This window comes from Ctenopharyngodon idella, chromosome 7 (genome assembly GCF_019924925.1).
Source record: "Ctenopharyngodon idella isolate HZGC_01 chromosome 7, HZGC01, whole genome shotgun sequence".
Classification (NCBI taxonomy): domain Eukaryota; kingdom Metazoa; phylum Chordata; class Actinopteri; order Cypriniformes; family Xenocyprididae; genus Ctenopharyngodon; species Ctenopharyngodon idella.
This window is the reverse complement of record NC_067226.1, coordinates 40,671,359-40,691,447: the sequence shown is the minus strand read 5'-3', so window position 1 is coordinate 40,691,447 and position 20,089 is coordinate 40,671,359. Positions and strand designations below refer to the sequence as shown.

General features: G+C 36.7%; 2 protein-coding genes across 3 annotated transcripts in view; both read left to right on the top strand.

The window, feature by feature from the left end:
• The window catches only part of smchd1 (structural maintenance of chromosomes flexible hinge domain containing 1), a 76,689-nt gene extending 68,273 nt beyond the window's left edge, over nt 1–8,416 (top strand). The window contains exons 46-50 of one of the 2 annotated variants that reach the window (XM_051899212.1): nt 1,306–1,376; nt 1,453–1,627; nt 3,539–3,697; nt 4,532–4,645; nt 8,204–8,416. In XM_051899212.1, coding sequence (XP_051755172.1) covers nt 1,306–1,376; nt 1,453–1,627; nt 3,539–3,697; nt 4,532–4,645; nt 8,204–8,211 — 527 coding nt within the window. In that variant the 3' untranslated portion in view covers nt 8,212–8,416. Of the gene's footprint in view, nt 1–404; nt 522–1,305; nt 1,377–1,452; nt 1,628–3,538; nt 3,698–4,531; nt 4,646–8,203 lie in introns of those variants that run through there. The other variant, XR_007930829.1, reaches the window with a different exon arrangement.
• Nucleotides 8,417–8,566: 150 nt separating this feature from the next.
• The window catches only part of emilin2b (elastin microfibril interfacer 2b), a 28,675-nt gene continuing 17,152 nt past the window's right edge, over nt 8,567–20,089 (top strand). The window contains exons 1-4 of the mRNA XM_051899214.1: nt 8,567–10,403; nt 12,281–12,406; nt 17,386–17,576; nt 18,037–19,437. Of these exons, the coding sequence (XP_051755174.1) occupies nt 10,255–10,403; nt 12,281–12,406; nt 17,386–17,576; nt 18,037–19,437 (1,867 nt within the window). The 5' untranslated portion in view covers nt 8,567–10,254. The remainder of the gene's footprint in view (nt 10,404–12,280; nt 12,407–17,385; nt 17,577–18,036; nt 19,438–20,089) is intronic.

Below are 20,089 nucleotides of genomic sequence, written 5' to 3'. Positions count from 1 at the left end.
GCATTCTGATTGGAGGATCTCAAAAAAATAATTTACAGTAGCACTACTGCTTTTGAGTAAACAGTAAAGTACTGTAAATCCCCATATACAATAAGTTACTGTAAATATCATAAAAAATACCCATAATGCATTGCATATTACAGTAGTTAACCGTAAATAACATATGGTATTTTACTGGGATTTTTTGCGGTAAGTAACTGTAAAATTACAGCAAAGTCTAACAGTGTTGGTGGTGGTGACGTTGATCCGTGACCATGGTGTGCTGTAGTCCGTTTAAAGCCTACTGTTAGCTTTTTGTATCTGACGACTTTATTTAGGCTTCAAAATGTATAAATGTTGTTAACTTGTAAACATTATCTTGATAGACAAAACGTGTAAGTGTCATAACCCTTTGTTAAACACAGAGCTTATTTTTTGCGATTTTCCAAAAGTCTATGGGGAAAAATGCATAGGCTTTCGATCGAGGGAACCCACGCGCCGCTAACTTCCGGGTTGGCCTACAAAAACACGTCATCTCTGAGGTACTCTATTCACAACTAATGTAATCATTTTAAACTCAATTCTATTATTTATGATAAATATTTTTGCATTTACCAGGCAACCAAAATATGGCAACTGTCATACCCTGACACCCCTGCTCCACTTACAAAACAATTCAGTCCATTTCATTTACTAACCAAAGCCAATTTTCACACTCATTTAGTGCTTGCTGAGTATTAACCTTGGATCCTTACACTGCTGAGAAATAGCATGATGAATTCTCAAGACAGGGATGCAAAACAGATTTTCCAGAAAATAACCCATGATTAACAAATTAATAGATTCATTCCCATTTGAGGGAAAATAACCAAAGCATGAATGACTTGTTTGAATGGGTATTTGGAGTTTGAGAGAAACACTCGCTAAGTAGCTTTACATGCATTGTGTAATAAAATGTTGCATGTTGGGAGAGGGAGGTTTTGAGTATGTTTTGCAGTCTATTTTGTGTCATAACTTTGTATAGTTTCATATGCATGAACATTGCACTTTCAACTTTAAGTCTTTCCAGAATACTGCCATATTAACACGTCATGGAATGATGTAATGGAATTTTCTTATTTGCAATCTTTCATCACAGCTAAGTGTCTTGGCAGTATCAAATGAGCTAATGGTGTGTGTGGGGGGACTGAAAAATCATATTTGCCTAAAGCACTTGGCAGCCTGTAAATGTTGGCATGCATTATTTTTTTTTAAAACTTGAGTATGATCAGGGCAAACAAGGCAAATCAAATAGTGAAGTTATTGATGTGGTCTGTCTCTTTTCAGTTTTTGCAACCCTTCTTGGAGACACCATACTTATTGATGACTTGGATTCTGCTAATGACTATCGTCGGGGGGTAAGAGACTGAGTGTGTGTTTGCTTTGAAGAATCTTCAAATATTCGCAACATGTATTAATGTAAATATTTGGTAGGTGGTTCAGAATAAAATGCAGTGCCCCACGCTCCTAACACGTCAAGGAGAGCGGATACGCAGCAACGGGAAGTTTGGTGGTATGCAGAACAAAGTGCCGTCCATTGAAAAACTTCGAGGACAAGTGTTTGGAGCACCATTACCCAAAGAGTACCACCATACATGCCATCAGATAGGTAACAAACATACATTCTCTCTCGGTGCAGTGGAAGATAGACAATTTATACTGTATTTACCGTCTTTCTCATTTTAAAAGTAACTGAATGAAATTTCTGTCATTAAGTACTCACCCTCATGTCATTCCAAACCTGCAAGACCTTCATTCATCTTCGGAACACAAATTAAGATATTTTTGATGAAAACCGAGGATTTTTTTGTCTCCCATAGAAGGCAACGAAATTACCACATTCAAGGTCCAGAGAAGTAGTAAAGACATCGTTAAAATAGTCAATGTGACTACAGTGGTTCAACCTTAATGTTATGAAGCGACGAGAATACTTTTTGTGCGCAAAAACAAAACAAAATTAACAACTTGATTTAATGATTTTTCCTCTTCCCTGTCAGTCTCCTATGCAATTGACACAGTGAACGCAGTGCAGAGCTTCCGTGTTCTACATCAGAACGCCAACTCGTTATTGGCCGGCTCCAGCGTCAGCATCACACACATGCACCGCGCTGCTCTCGTGAACAACATCGGCCAATACTGAGTCGGCATTCTGACTTAGAACACAGAAGCGCTGAACTGTGTTCACTTTGTATTCTGAATTATTTTGTGTTCCAAAGATGAACGAAGGTCTTGGGGGTTTGGAACGACATGAGGGTGAGTAATTAATGACAGAAATGTCATTTTTGGGCGAACTAACCCTTCAAGGTGTCCATATTAGTGTAATTATACATTTATGTTCTGAGTATTAATAATTAACTACATGTACTTGTAGTTAATTGTAACTGTAGAGTTAGGATTAGGGTTTGGTTTAGGGCTAATTGCATGTAATTATGCATAATTTATAGTTATTATTACAGTAATTACATGTAGCATGTGTAACAAGGGCTCTGTAAAATAAAGTATTAAAAGAAGTTATGCTAAAGAAGTTGATGGTTATTGAATGGCTTCAGAATAATGTTAGAATGCATAGATTACTCTTATGGTACTTAAGGCTGGACACTACAGGCAAACTGGTCAGTTCTGAGATTTTGGGCTTTTTTGCTTCCATAACATCTTATTTCAGACTAGTGGGAAGAAAACATCCAAAATACATTACAATACATATCTTTAAAGGCTGTTTTCAAAGTCAATGAGATTTTTTTTTTCTGCTGCACTGAACCAGAAATATCCACTTCAGTAGCACTTGCATGCGTTTATTTATTTATTTTGACATGTTTATCAGTGTTAACAATGTGACTTCCTGAGGGAAATAGAAATACAGTAATTTAACAGAACATCTTCAATATACTGTGACATGATTCAAATAAACTATAGAAACAACTATAAAGCAAAAAGAGTAGTGTATAAATGATAAAACACGCGTAAACGTAGTCAAAATAAATAATAAATAAAGGGACTAGAGTAGCAATAATAAACATAACAATTAGGGGTGTGCCTGAAGCCGAATACCTTATTTGGAAAGGCACGGATAATGGCTTCACAACGAATAACGAATAATTCTGCCAAATAATATTCGACTGAGACTGAAACTAGCTAAACGTTATTTTTTTATTTTTTTTTATCTATAATTTTTTTTTTTCTGGCTGTATTTTCTGATATATGGTTTGATAAAAAGAGATATCCAAAATCCCCTCTGTGAAAACCTTTAACGTTGATATGTAAACAGAATGAAAAGAATGTTGAAGCTGGCTTTATTCAGTGTTCAGATTTCTGTTCTGGAAATGTATACAAATTACTGCATATTTAATTAGATAATGCACCATTTACATATTTAAATATAACATTTCAGAAAATTATAATGCCTTATTTACCTGTGGTGTCTTGCCATAAAAAATGCTTATGTGAGAGATGTGTCTCCTCATATTGATAGATGGAAACTGTATGTAATCTCTGTCTCACATATTTGAATGTGCATGTACAGTGTTACTGCAGCAGTACTGTGTTGCAATGAAGAAGGCCTCAGATGTTCTGTCTGAGTATAAAAGTCATTTGGAGAAGCTGCAGAGTCCTCAGATGAAACAGAAACGACAAGAGCTTAACCAGCAAAGAGAAGACTTAGAAGAACTTGAGAAAACCCTCGGTATGTGTTTTTGTTATTTTAGATTTGTATTTGTCATGCACAGCATGCTTGTTATGCAGTAGTGTATACTTCAGTATTGAGAAGCAACTAGAGTGTTATTACAACAATCTATTATTATATTATATCATTTAATTCAGATTTAAGGAAAAGTCTGACTTTGCAAAACTTGGGGTTTATTGCCCAAGGTCACAGTGATTAACTTGGCTGGATGGATTTCTCCTTTTGTTGTTTAGAAAATGCTTTCAGACTTTGGCTCAAAATACAGTGCATTCAGAAAGTATTCAGATGCCTTCCTTTTTTTGCATTTTACTATGTTGTATTTTAGCATAAGGCTCAAAATGTGTAACACATGAAGGGATCTGAATACTTTTCTGAATGTGAAACCAGACTTTTGATGATTGGCATAAAGTTATCACAAATCTGCTTTTTTTGTTTTGTCATTATGGGCTATAGAGTAGATTAAAAAACCGAGAATAACTTCTTAACACAATTCTTACAAACAATTTAGAATTTATCTTTAGAAATATCTTAGCTTCTTTCTTAAGATTTTTGTGAATCCTGTCAGTTTCTAATTTAGGTCAACTGTCATGCAGTTTGAATACAGTTTTTCTAGGCAAGTTAAAGTTAGTTAAACTGTTCTTAAGCTACAATGTATTCGCATTTGCATTTTTGCAAAAAAAAAAAATGTTTTGTGCCTTCTCATTGGCAATACATATTCCTTCAAATGGGTATAGGAATGATAGTAAATTTCCTAACCTTCTACACACTCAATCATTGCTATGATTAGTGAATGCTGACAAATGTAGACTGAAATGTGTGTATGTGTGTTTGCAGCCAGAACTCCTGAAAAAATGTCGTATGCTGCAAGAGTGAAGCGGAGCCTTGAGCCTGAAACGACTGTGCCCTCAGTCCCTCCTAAACGGAACCGTCGCAAAAGTTGCAAACTCGGTAAATCAATAGCCATCTGAAGTGTTTGCTCTGTAACTCCTGTTTCACACATGATGTGTTTGCAGCGCTATGTGGTGCAGAAGAAGCACGCTCATTGTGCATTCACATAAGATGCATTTTCAGTGTGCAGCAGTTGATCCGTGGCATCTGTATGAAATTGTTTTTTTCCTCTTTTTTTGAACTACAATACATGCGGGGAAGCATCTCCGGCATTCACGCAACTGGCTGGTGGTTGGAGAACTACATTATGACTTAAGTGCATGAAAACAAAGTCCACCAGTGACAAACGCATCTTTCCGCGCTCACGGCCTAATAAGTATACTTTGAAAAGGCGTAGAAAATTCATTGGCTTTGTCTTCGTACTTTGGCTCAATGACAATAAATTGAATTGAATTGAAAATGAAGTATACCTGGGCCTTTTAGACCATGTGGTCTTGCCTTGACATTCGCTGAAAAATGTGCAAAGCATCTCACGCACATCATAGGCTTCTTTGCAATCCCGTTTCCACCAAAATTTCTCACATGTGGTAGCACTTTCTCTCTCTTTTCCATCTCATCCAGCCACCTTTGGTTCTCAGAAGGATTTAGGAGGTAATTGTGATTATAGGATGCATACTTCAGTGACCACAGAGACAGCATTCAGAGCTCAACAGTACTCTCCATCTGGAGTGTAAAATGCCAAAGGTACACTCAACATCCATCTTGATCAAAAATTTCATCTCCTTTGTGGGTCACTTTAGTTTAGGGTCCAATTCTCACTATTAACTAACTATTAACCATGACTTTTGCCTCAATAAACCCCTAATTACTGCTTATTAATAGTTAGTAAGGTAGTTAAGTTTAGGTATGGGTAGGATTATGGGATATAGAATATGGTCATGCAGAAGAAGGCATTAATATCTGCTAATAAACAGTGCTAAATAATAATAATAATATCTGCTAAAGTACTAATAAACAGCCAATATCCTAGTAATATGCATGCTAATAAGTAACTAGATCATAGTGAGAATTAGACCCTAAACTAAAGTGTTACTGGACAAAGGAACAAATTCACAATGCGAGGTTTCTTTTCATTTATGTTAAACAGACAGTAGTGCAAATCACAGTTTGTTCCACCTAGCGGCATTTAGTCCCCTAGTTGGTACAGTACAGCTTCCTAGTGCATTAAGCACTAAGCAGTAAACAGAATGCACTCTTACATAGGTCTTTTTTTTTTTTTTTTTTGCAGGGCTGATAAAAAACAAAAGGTATTTGGTCACAATCAGCTACAAAACTGAAAAGCATCTTGTGTTATAAAAGTACAAAATAAATAGAATAATGAAAAATAAAACTTGTTTATTAGGAGTGTCACAATTTGCTCCAGTTAAAATATATGTAAACATTCAAAGCTTAAGCCCAACTCTCCTATACTTTAATTTCCCGCGTTTCGCTACGTTTCATGCACAGTTGAGTGTGCGAGCCTTTCAAAGTATTCTCCTTTGTCCATGAGTGCAGAAAGATTCATTCGACACATGCACACTGCCTTGTTGACTTTGTTTTCATGTGCTCAAGTCATTCGCGTATGCGCTGTTCTTCTGCTCTTTTTCCTGTTGTAGCGGTTAGCAAACATTGTTGTATTACCATGTATGCCCCCTTCTGGATTGGAGTGTGGATCGCCTATATATACTGATAAACCAGTGAACATGAATATGACTCGGGAGGATGTGGAACCAGAATTATACTAACTATGTAGACCATACAGTCCCCTTACTGCTATACAGAGGCCTGCAACACCAACACCAGAAGGTCAAATATCTTCTCTTCTTCCCCCACACCACTTCTGGGCACCTCCATTCCTCCATTATCAGCACAAATAGCAGATACCCCTGTCAAACATCCCAGAGTGCAGGCACTAATGACTGAAGGTTTACAGAGACAGAAAAGGAGGAGAGTCATATAACCAAGTCTAGCAGAACAACATCTATTATAACCCAGCACACAACCGCAGATCCATCACATGTACCATGACAGGACAATGACGACGTACTATTTTGCCCTCATTTTAGTGCCTAAAGTTAACAGGCTTAATCCTAGGAACCAGAACTGGGCACAAATTTATATCCTCAGCTACCTTTCATATCTGGAGTTAGAGGATGAAAATCAACCACATCAAGCCACACGTACCCAGCCCCCATAAACAACAGGATTTTAGGCATTCCACCCCATCACCTCCTGCCATGAAGTCCAGACCCATCAACCTCACCATCAATAACACCTCCTCTAACTATATCCTACCATCAGCATGGATCAGAACAAGATTCCTCTCCTGTGTACCACCAGTTACCATAGTTTTACATGGTTCTAAAACACAATGTTAATTTGTCAAGTAATTTTATAATAGTTTTTTTTTTTCCTTTGTTGTAAATAGGTTAGTAGTTTAAAGTTATTCTGTAGGGCTAAAGTTTTTCTTTTATCTTAAAGGGTTAGTTCACCCAAAAATGAAAATAATGTCATTTATTACTCACCCTCATGCCGTTCCACACCCGTAAGACCTTCGTTGATCTTCGGAACACAAATTGAGATATTTTTGTTGGAATCCGATGGCTCCGTGAGGCCTACATAGGGAGCAATGACATTTCCTCTCTCAAGATCCATAAAGGTACTAAAAACATATTTAAATCAGTTCATGTGAGTACAGTGGTTCAATATTAATATTATAAAGCGACGAGAATATTTTTGGTGTGCCAAAAAAAAACAAAATAATGACTTATTTAGTGATGGCCGATTTCAAAACACTGTTTCAGGAAGCTTCGGAGCGATATGAATCAGCGTATCGAATCATGATTCGGATCGCGTGTCAAACCGCCAAACTGCTGAAATCACGTGACTTTGGCGCTCCGAACCGCTGATTTGACACGCTGATTCATAACGCTCCGAAGCTTCCTGAAGCAGTGTCGTTATTTTGTTTTTTTTGGCGCACCAAAAATATTCTTGTCGATTTTGTGAGGAAAAAGTCACAATAGGTTGTTCATTCAATTTCGCTTGTAAGTATATCACGGCCTTTAAAGTTAGGGACTAGTTTGGTGGTATGGTTAGGTTCAAAGTTGGGTTAGAAGTTAGGGGTCAACAGTGTAATTATAGATGTAACTACAGAAATGAATTACAGATGTAATTACATGCAGGTATTTAAATAAGTCCAATGCAAAAATGTTTGTACATCAAATGATTAATTTAAATGTCAGTACATAGTAAAGACACTTAATATAAAGTGAGTTCTTATACTTTTGTGTTACATAGTTCAACCATCTATGCATGACTCAGTTGGAATGTTTATTGTTCTTAATAAATAATTTTTTTGTGTCATGAAACGATTTTATTTTGTTAGTTTTTTGTTGATAAAAGCTGCAGATCAGTTACACACTGCAAATGCATCTTGTGTGAAAGCACAATGGCTGCTTGCTGCTTCTGCACCGCATATATACTGCAATTGAATTGTGTGAAATAGGTGTAATAGTTCTTTTCTGTCTTGCCTGTTGCTTTTTCACTGAAGTTAATAGTTGTTGTTGTTGTTTTTTGCAGATTCATGATGCAATGTGAACTGACAGCTGAGGCAATGCTTTTTGAGATTATTCAAAGATCGTTTCAAGTTTTGATCTTTGCAAATCTTTTTTTTTTTTACTTTTCACTGTTTACACATTGTTTTAAATTGCTTGATTTAAGCAGAAAGCAAAAAAAGGCTAATATATTTTGTATCTTTCTTTGAGGAAAAAAAAAAGAGTTTTTTTACAGTAACATCATGTCCTGTCATCCTTTTTTTTTATTCAACAAACCTTCCAGAGATCGCACTTTCACTAAAGCCATTTAGATGGGATTTGTTTTCCTGATCGTTTTTGCACGCACACACACACACACACACACACACACACACACACACACACACGAATACAGCGTACACTCTAGCATTTCAACGCATACTCCATTTATGCCTATAGAGTGCTGCAATGATGACATTTTTGTAGGCCAACTGGGAAGTTAGCATCACCCATGTTCCCTTGACAAAAACCCAATAGGATTTTTCTGTTGGCTTCTGTGGCTTTTTCTATTGTCTCTTTGATCAACAAAAGTTTATGATTCTCAAAGAAGCTAAATGTAGGATATAAACGAACTACACAGCGGTCGCATGACTTCAACATCACCACCATCAAGCTTCCGACAACTCTTTGTCTTTAAAAAAAAAAAAAAAACATTTTCCCTGGAAGTTTGAGTTAGAATTATATCATGAACACAATGAGGCTGTGAAAGTGAACTAGATGAGTTTACTTCTTCAGCATGATGTTTAATGTCCCGACAACCTCTTTAGTCCCATTTAGTCACTTCTTAGCAACCACCTTTTTCAGTACAAGTAAAAAGTGGATTGATGCTGCGTCTGAATATGCCTTACTTCTGTACTATATATATATATATATATATATATATATATATTATATATATATAATGCGAAGAACAGTATGTGAGCCAAGTAGTATGTCTGAATTCACAGTACTCATAAAAACAGTAGGCAAAAAGTATGCAGATGACCTACTACTTCTAGTAAAATTTGTAAATTGTGCAATCGATGGACACTTTACTATCCCATGAGGCCACGGGAGTGGATTTGTGATTGGAAGTGAAGCAACGCAACTGACACTGTAGGTCACATGATAATGACAACATGGCGGATGTAGTAGGTCAGAATTTCATTCATACCACACATATTCACATTATTTAGAATCTTTTTGAACAGTTGTGAAGTAAATTTCAAACCACACGTTGTACCTACAATATGTGATTTTGGATGCAGCACGTATATATACATTTTTTTTTTTTCTTCATTTTTTTTCCCCTCATGTTAAAAAAAAAAAACTTTTGTAAAGAAAAAAAAAGTAATGTTCGCAGTTCAGAGTGCTATGCCAAAATCTAAAATAACCGTTTTGATTTGCTGAAATCAGGTAACTTGCTTCACAGGAAAGCTCAACCTCTGTATTCTTTTTGTAATGCATATTATAATGTATTACAATAGCTGTCTATATGTTGTACCTTTTAAAGAGTGTTATAGCCTACATAAACACACTTGATTCACACCAAAAGGTGGAGTAACCTACAGAGCCTGTTTATTGCCACTTAAATATTAAAGTCATGTGGTGTCAAATTAACTTAGTTACTTTTTACAGTATTTCAATTAATGTATAATGTATGTATATAATTTGTAGATGGAGTATATCTGCGTATCATGTCAGCAACCCAAATCACCTTGTTGAACTTTTTTTAAACCTTGCGCACAGCTAATTCAGCGCTAGATTTTTTTGAAATAGGTTTTAAAGAAATGGCATAACCACGTATAAAGCAGCGTCTAATCAGTTTGACATGCAAATTTTATTGGGAGAACGCTAATAAAGTTGGGAACCTGATACCGCTCTGTAGCATCCAGTGGAAAGCTGCGCGCGCTCTGCGGGGCGGGAGCTCGAGCGAACTTGCAACATTGTCACATTTCACTGCCATCATTCTGTCAAGAAACTTTAAAAACGTTTTTAGTTGAACTTATTTTAAATACTTGAATAAGGTGGATGCTGACTCTGGTTGGGTGATTTGAAATGAAGTGCGTCCTTGGATGTTACGTGCACTTCTGTGCAGGGGTTATTATTAGTCTTATTACCTTTCCTTTGGCTCATGGGACCCCGTCGAGGTATAGTCTGTTCCAGGGCAGTCCTTATTCCAGCTCTGTTTCGAGACAACGAAACAAGTAAGTAGCCTTCTGTTGTCGAGCATAGCAGCTTGCATTAGGAAAAACCCGGGATTTCAATTATCTCAGATGAAATGTGTTTGAGAATAAATATACATGTGATTAAACTTCAAAACAGGATCTAGTCATGCAACTGACACCTTGGTTGGGATATTTATGCTATATTTGATGGTTCTGCTGAGGAAAGCGACACAAAATGATGCGCTATACAAAAACATGTTCCGTCATTAATCAATCAATGCAGGAACAAATGAGAAACAGTTACCATTCTATTAACTAATAAGATTCTCGGTTTAACGGGCAGTGTTGGGTAAGTTACTCAAAAAAAAGTAATTATCACTAGATACTAATTATATCTTTAACAGTGTAATTAGATTACTGTACTAAATACTCTCTAAAAAAGTATTGAATTACTTATTACCAATTACTTTCTCCCACAGCAACCTTGAACAATACAAGGATAGACATGAAACTGCTCTTTAATTCTTTCAAATAAACAATATACAATTGCATAAATTATTCTTGAACCGACCAAAGTGTGTAAATGGAGGAGGTTACATTAAAAACTTTATATTTTGATGTTAAATCCACTATTGTTTTATATAGAATTGATGTATCTATACAGTATTTAATGCAATTTTATCAGAGGTCATTTTAATTAAATTACAGAAAAAAACGAGTAATTCCTTACTTTACTCTTTCAAGGGAAAAGTAATTAGATTACTTAGTAACTAGATGAGTAAAGTTTGTAGACAAACTAAGTTGGCTTGAAAAAGCCTAGCCAGAAAGTTTGAAGTAGTTTTAAAAGCTTTAAGTTTGAATGTTTGAAAGTTGTTGTAAGATGATCGAGATAGATAGACAGACAGACAGACAGACAGATTAGAAATATAAATAGTATATATAGATAGTTGTTAAACGTATATGCTATAGTGATAGACAGCTGAAATACACTTTAAGATTTAGTTTACAAAAGTTTTGACCCCCTTAATGTAAGTTTATGGGATTTTTATGATAATTAAAGGGATAGTTCACCCCAAAATGAAAATTCTGTCATCATTTACTCACCCTGAAGTTGTTCCAAACCTGTATACATTTCTTTGTTCTGCTGAACGCTAAGGAAGATATTTTGAAGAATGTTTGTAACCAGGCCGCTTTGGGGCACCATTGACTTCCATAGTAGGAAAAAAAAATACTATGGAAGTCAATGGTGCCCCAAAACTGTTCAGTTTCCCACATTCTTTAAAATATCTTCCTTTGTGTTCAACAAAAGAAAGAAATTTATACAGGTTTGGAACAACCTGAGGGTGAGTAAATGATGACAGAATTTTCATTTTTGGGTGAACTATTCCTTTAATCGTCATTTTTAGGAAAACCATAAGTCGGATCAGTTTGAAAAGATATAGCAACCCGAGTCAGAACAGACTGAAGGTCTGACCCAAGTTTGGTGGTTGGCTTTTTCAAGCCAACTTAATTAATTACTCCCAACACTATTAACAAACTACTAATAGCATGAAAGAGACTATAGGCTATACAGTTTCGTAATTAATGCGAAACTAATTAATAACTAATGCAGGACAAATGACTAGCGCAACATTAATATTTTAACCTGTTAAAAATATTAATGTTTTAACCTAAAAAAAAAAAAAAAAAAACTCATACAGGTTTCGAACAACTTGAGGGTGAGTAAATGATGACAGAATTTAAATTTTTGGGTGAACTATCCCTTTCAAAAACCAGGTAATTGAACAAATGTTATTAGTGTTCATAATTTTGAGAGAACCTTTTGCCAGAAAGTTCTGAGAATGTTCCCTGTTAGCTGGATATTTTCTTGGGTGTACAGTATAAATTAGTTTGTATTGTACTTCACTCTTTTGCAGAAACTGGTGTGCATTTGTAGTGCATAAGAACGTGACATGCGCTGTGCTGGCGGGAAACGAAAATGTCATGGAGCCGCAGCTCCTGCCCTGTCCGCCTCATCATCCTGACTGCACACAACGGGTGATGTAAGTGTCTCTGGAGAGCGTGCAGTGGGCGGGGGGTTTGCATAGACACTTTTATTGGTGGAAGTGACCAGAGATCAGATTAGATGAGATCAGAATGGATTGAAGTGGAATTGCTCCTAGTCGAACAAGCAATGCAGTTATATTGGACCCACTGATTGGCAGGTCATTATGGTTTTATCAGTATCCAAATTATTTATGACCGCTGAAGTGCCAGGGGCCGCACTAAACAGTTTTAGCTTGTGTAAAGTTTCCGGAGAACCTTTAAGAAATGGTGCAATTAGAATGTCCCGCATGTTCATGCACATCTTGCTTTTAAAGCTGCACTCCAGATGTGTGTCACTGTTGGAGTAAATCATAATAAGTGATGTGCGTAATTCTGCACTTTGTTGTTTATGTTTGCATGGCTCATGAAAAAAAAGGAATGCCAGAATGGTTAGACCAAGCGAATTAGTAAGATTTTTTAAATCTCAACAGACATATGTTGTCACTTTGCTCCCTCTGAAACATACTTTGTTTAATATTTTAAGATATGTCAGTGGCAGTGCAAGTTGATTTCAGTTAAAACAGCTCAAACATGCATTTTAGTCTGGGACTAGGCTTAAGACTTTTTCTAGGCAAAACCCTGTGAAACCGGGGTTTAGTTCTGATCATTTTACATTTTTATGAACTAAGGCAAATTTATTTCAGGTTAAATGTCATTTTGTTGAAAAATCTATATAAAAACGTTTGAAAAAATTATTAAAATATGTACACTCGCATGTATTCAATAACAAATTATCATTACTTGATCATTACACCACATGACATGAGTCATTAAATTGAAACATTTCTTGAAAATTGTATAAAGGTGTTCCAAAACAATAAGAAACCAATATGACCCTTGTGAAGAAGCACAACTTAGCACACTTAAAGATAGTACTTATTATGGAAATAAATAATATACTTTAAAACAAAATACTTGGGTTAGTTCACCCAAAAATGAAAATTTCTGTCAATAAGTACTCACCCTCATGTTGTTCCACACCCGTAAGACCTTCGTTCATCTTCAGAACACAAATTAAGATATTTTTGATGAAATCTGATGGCTCAGTGAGGCCTCTATTGCCAGCAAGACAATTAACACTTTCAGATGCCCAGAAAGGTACTAAAGACTTATTTAAAACAGTTCATATGACTACAGTGGTTCAACCTTAATGTTATGAAGCGATGAGAATACTTTTTGTGCGCCAAAAAAACCCCAAAATAACGACTTTATTCAACAATATCCAGTGATGGGCTATATTTCAAAACACCTCTTCATGAAGCTTCGAAGCTTTACGAATCTTTTTTCTAATAAGTGGTTCGGAGCGTGTATCAAACTGCCAAAGTCACGCCCCCAAGTGGTGAACCATTGAAATTTTGAAACACTTATGACGTAACAAAGCCTCATTTACTGAAATCACGTGACTTTCATGCTCCAAACCACTGATTCGAAACAAAAGATTCGTAAAGCTTCGAAGCTTCATGAAGCAGTTTTGAAATCGCCCATCACTAGATATTGTTGAATAAAGTCTTTATGATGTTTTTTTGGCGCGCAAAAAGTATTCTCATCTCTTCATAACATTAAGGTTGAACCACTGTAGTCATATGAACTGTTTTAAATATGTCTTTAGTAGCTTTCTGGGCATCTGGAAGTGTTAATTATCTTGCTGGCAATGCAGGCCTTACTGAGCCATCAGATTTTGTCAAAAATATCTTAATTTGTGCTCCGAAGATGAACGAAGGTCTTACGGGTGTGGAACGACATGAGGGTGAGTGATTAATGACAGAATTTTCATTTTTGGGTGAACTAACCCTTTAAGTGTGAACTGAATGTAATGTTTTCAATGTTTCAGACACTTAATTGCATGTTAATTGCAAAAGTACATCCTTATATGCACTTTCATAATTACTTCTATTGTAGTATTAAAGTGTATTGCCAAATGTACTGACAAGCATTTATGGTAAACAAAAATATATGTAATATGTAATTTTTATTGAAAGTGGTATGGTAGTACATTTAAAATATTAACTTTAAATTTAATATTGAATAACTCTACAGTTAAAATTATAATCAGATATTTGTGATTTAGTATGTTAGTCAACATCAAAATAAGTGTACTTCTTTAAAGCTTGACAAATGTTTGCTAAAACATAATGATTTAAAATGTACTTTAAAGTAAACTTTTTAATTTGACTATTTAAAAGTGTGTTGTTAACAGTCATGAAAGTGTATTGTCTTAAAGTACATTTAAGTGGCCTTTTATTTCATTAAAGGTGACCTATTATGCCTCTCTTTACAAGATGTAATATAAGTCTCAGGTGTCCCCAGAATGTGTCTGTGAAATTTCAGCTCAAAATACCCCATGGACTTTTTATTATACCATGTTTTAACTGCCTATTTTTGAGTGGGAGAAAAAATGTGCTGATTTAGTGTGTCCCTTTAAATGCAAATAAGCTTGTGCTCCCTGCCCACAAGCTCACAATTCCAATAGACCTTATGTAGCCCCACCCCTTTTCAGCATTGCACTCGTTGTCTTTTGACTTCCGGTTTGTATTTCCACAGCGATCTTACATTTATGAATGAACTGCTCATTTTAAAATCTTCCCGGTCTGCTGACATTTGTTAAGACATCTGCTTTAAACATTACAATGCTCATGATAACTTTCATTAACTCTACAACAAGTAAATCTACTTAACCAGCTAATTATTCTTTGACAGCAATGCCATAGAAATGTACAGAGCTACCGCAAAACGGAAGTTCAAAGACAATTTTATAAAGATGGCGGCGCGCTTGTTTCTCTGGCGCATAAGGTCTATACACTGAAGCATAATAATACAGGAGAAGCTCGCACAGCAAATATAACTCAAAATGGGTCATTACAAACTGTTAGCATATCAGATCACGTAGGTATAGCATGTATTTTGTGGATGTTTGATAACATTCGAATTTATCTGGACACATTGCCTTCATAAATAAAATTACACCACTGCATCCTTAGTGGTTTAGATGCCAGGAGTTCATGGAGACTCATATGTTTACTATAATAGCTGTTAACAGAGCAGTTATAATGTGTACATAGCTGAGACATATCACAAGCTCATTCTTGAGTGCCCATCTCGCCTTCCTTCATGTAGCTTTAATAATCCTAAAGACATTCAAGTGCGAGTTTGATCAGGATTGTAGCTAAACTGCAGGACAGCTGCCCTCCAGGACCAGTGTTACTGGTACACCATTGTCGCTTGCGAAAACAATGGCGGCGCCGTGGGTGGAAACATACAGATTCAGGGGGGCGGTAATATTATATTAAGATCCCCTTCCTACGTCACAAGGGGAGCAAAATCTGAACGGCTCGATTTTTCACATGCTTGCAGAGAGAGGCTTACCAAAACAAAGTTACTGGGTTGTCCTTTTTCACGTTTTCTGGTTTGGTAGATGCACCGGGGACCCGATTATAGCACTTAAACACGGAAAAAGATTTTTATGATATGTCCCCAAGTACATTTTTAAAAATATAGGCCTACTTTTAAGATTTGAAGTACACAAGAACACATTCAATACAATTAAAGGTGCAATATGTAAGAATTTTGCAGTAAAATATCCTAAAACCTCCAGACCAGTGTTATATATTTTGTTCACTTGAGTACTTATAATATCCCAAATGTTTACAACTATTTGTAAATCGTGAGAAAATTGCAATTTTAACCAAGGCTCCGGGATGTGTGAGGAGTCGCCTGTCAATTGCGTCATACCCGCGTTACCCTCGGTTTCCGGTTTTATTTTGTAGAAACCATGGAAACACCAAATACGCTTTAATATTTACATGTTTTAATAGACAAGGGAACAGCTGTTTTGATATATTCGTAGACAGAAAACTAATTGTTGTTATAAAGCTCAACATGTTTAGTCTTTTTGTTTAAATCTAATTTTCTTGATTTTTTGCGAGTACCATGCTTTACCATGCCTCAGAGAAAAACACTATTTTGTGAAGTAGCTAACATAGCATAATCAGGTGCAGCTTTATTTTTAGGAACAGTAATACAGAATTTTCTCCATCATACAATACGTTTTAAAATTAATTGCATGCCATTTATCAACACAAGCCATCCAGCATTTAATATGATACCCTAAAATCGATCTATCTTACTGCAGTGTGTAACAAGTGTCTCACAGCAGCTGCCGAGCGAACACACAAAGTAACGTTATAACATCATTTTTAACACACTCAAATGTATCTAATATAATAAACAGAGCTGTGTTACCTCATTCGCTTGACCGGAAAAACGGAAGCAGCGCCGGCGACTGTGGCATAATAAAAGTTCTGCTGCTCGTGAAGTGTGTGTTGCGCAATCGCTCCAGCGGCCTCGTTCAGCTCCCACAACACTCGGTCCTGCTCTGCTTCATACTACAGTAACATTAATAATCGCATCCATTAACATGGTTTCTTCCCGAGTCCTAGTCCTATCCCAATTGTTTTCCACTGGCTGTGAGGTGAAGACCACATGTCCCAAGATTCCGCACTCAAACTTGGCGTCATCAAGCTACGTCTTTGTTTTGAATAGGCCTCTAGCGACCTCTAGAAAATATTACATATTGCACCTTTAAGTACACTTCTTTTTCACAAGGAGAATACAAAAAGTAATTTTTTATTGAAATTGACACATTTAACTAGATTCTTTTCTCAACCTGGACACTCTTACATGTCAATCTATGGCATAACTTTAGGTTAGGACTAGTGTCCCTAAATGTGATAAATGTGCCCAGTTGGTATCAAAATGTGTATCTGTGTATCTTTTGGTGTTACTGTAGTTACAGGAAAGTGGCTTGGAATCTGAGGCCAAAACAGTGTATTGTATTACAGGTACCTGTGAAGTGCATACTTTAGTTAATAGTTCAAACTGAATCTTGATGTTTGTTCATATCTGCCTTTGACATCATAATTCATAACTGTCTTTCTAGGTATCATACTCACCTGAGACCCATGTACAAAATAGGCTACAAACAAGTGACTGAACTGGAATGGAGGTGTTGCCCAGGCTACCAAGGTCATGACTGTACAGAGGTGAAAGTTACCCCACAGAAACCCAATGTTGTTGAGGAACCACGTCCAGATGCCCCTTCCACCAACAGTCAACAACAGAGTATACTGGGTACATGTTTTTTGGATTTGGACAAATTGAAATGAGCAATATTACTATATTAGTACACTCATAAAAAGTAATTGAGGTGACCTATTACCACAACTTCAATAAATCCATGGTTACAAGTTAAAATTTCTTTTATAGATTTAATTAAACCTTAAGTTTTAAACATTATTTTGATGAGTTCTGTTGACCTAATGTTGATCATTACATCATCATACTGTGTGTCATTTAAACTGAAATTTCTGTGCTAATGGATTAAAAAAATAATAACTGAATGGAACTTAATGGAATTGTCTTGATAACTTTGAAAATTGGGCCAATGATTTTCCCTAGTTCCCAAAAAAAAGGTAATAATTTGCACATGTTATCGCAATATCATCTTATCATGGCTTAAGTATTGTGATATCATATCATGGGGCCTTGGGCGATTCCCACACCTGATAAGTACATGTAATTTTGGTTCTAGGACCAGAAGTGTTCTCCGAGACACATCCATGGTCTCAACCCAGGCAGAAAGGGGATCACAACATTCAACTGGGAGATTATGGAGATCGCCAACATGAGAGTCGCCGAGTTCAAGTATTAGAAGAAGAAGTGGAGCGTCTTTCTCAAACAGTACTCGACATGCAAGCCATGACTTCAGCCAATGCAAACTTACGGTTAGATATACAGGAAGATGTTACCAAATTCATTCTAAACACGTTGGGGAATTTGCAACAGCCACAGGATGTCAAGGCAGGTGGAATTGAGACCATTGTGTTCCCATCAGACCTCCGTTTATCATCAGGTGCTGATGAACTGCAAAACCACATTACCCAGCTCTCTAACATGATCAGTTCCAATACTAATAGCATCCAAGATCTGCAGAATAGGATCCAGAACATCGATGGACAGATGCATCGACTAACAGAATCGACCAATACTGGACCACTTCAACCCTCCTCAACTGCTGCAATCAATGAGTGTCCATGTCAGACATACATCGATGAGAAGCTTTCTGCCCTTCGTGAGGAGCTTCTTCAAGGAATAGACATCAAATTAGCAGACATGAAGAATGCATGTGACTATAAAGTGCTGTCTGTTCAGGAGCAGTGTGAGGAACAAGAAACCTCTTACTTGAGTTTGGCCGAGCTCCTTGACTCTAAAGAGGCTGAACTCCGCAAAGAGATCCAAGACTTGCGTCTCCAACTTCCCACTGGAAAAGCCCCGGGGTTGGACAGTCATGAGGTCCAGAAGCTCAAGGACACCCAGCAGATACTGAAAGATGCCATTAGGCAACAGAATGCCACCCTTGCTCAGATTGATGCACAAGGGCGTATTCTCGAGGCAAGGGTTAGTCTTGCAGAAAAGAGTGCAGAGGTACATTGCCTCAATCTTGAGGAGAAACTAAGAAGGGAAAGACTTAAGGAAGAGGAAGATCAAAGCATAGCCTTGGAAGAGAAAATTAATGCTGTTCAACATGAAAACAGCACTTCACAGCTGCTGACCACAGTCTTAGGTCATGATCAGCGCCTAGATGTCTTGGAGAAACATACACAGCAACTGCAGGAAATTATACTGAAACGGGTGGAAAATTTGGAAGCTGATTTTGGGGAAAGCCAAGAGCAAGTGAGGACAATGAATGGCTCGCTTAATGGTCTTGATGGACGGGTGGCTAGCATTGAAGGCGTTTGCGGTCGGTTTGAGCCAATGTCCGACAGTCTCAAACGAATTAAAGAGGGACTGAACAAACACGTTAACGGCTTGTGGACTTGCGTCCGTCAACTGAACAATACAGTTCTCACACATACAAGAGACATTAATGTGTTTAAAGCAAATTCACACCTTTCAAAAGACGGACAGGATGGGATCACTAATGCACCTACAGGTAAGCAATGCTCCTCTGGGGACATCATTTATATTTTACATTTATACATTTGGCAGATGATTTTATCGAAAGTGACTTACATTACATTCAAGGCGCCCATTTGATCAGTTCTTGCTTTCTCTGGGAATTGAACCCATGACCTTGGCATTGCTAGCACCATGCTCTGTTTATTGAGCTACAGGAAGAAAATTACAAAATTGTAATTTTGCAGACTAGATTATCCAAAGAAACACTGCAGTATTTGCAAGGGCAATCATACTTGAAGGACTTGGAGTTTAAAGAGCCTTTTTCTATCGTACAATTGATGGAGGATGTTTATTTAAAATGAGACAAAGACTTCAAGAAAGTTCTTAAAGGATTAGTTCACTTTAAAATGAAAATTATCCCAAGCTTTACTCACCCTCAAGCCATCCTAGGTGTATATGAATTTCTTCTTTCTGATGAACACAATTGGAGTTATATTAATAAATATCCTGACGCATCTAAGCTTTATAATAGTAGTAAATGGGGCCAACGAGTATGAAGCTCAAAAAAGTCCATCCATCCATCATAAATGTACTCCACGCAGCTCCTGGGGGTTAATAAAGGCTTTCTGAAGCGAAGCGATGCATTTGTGTAAGAAAAATGTCCATATTTAACAAGTTCCCTTAGT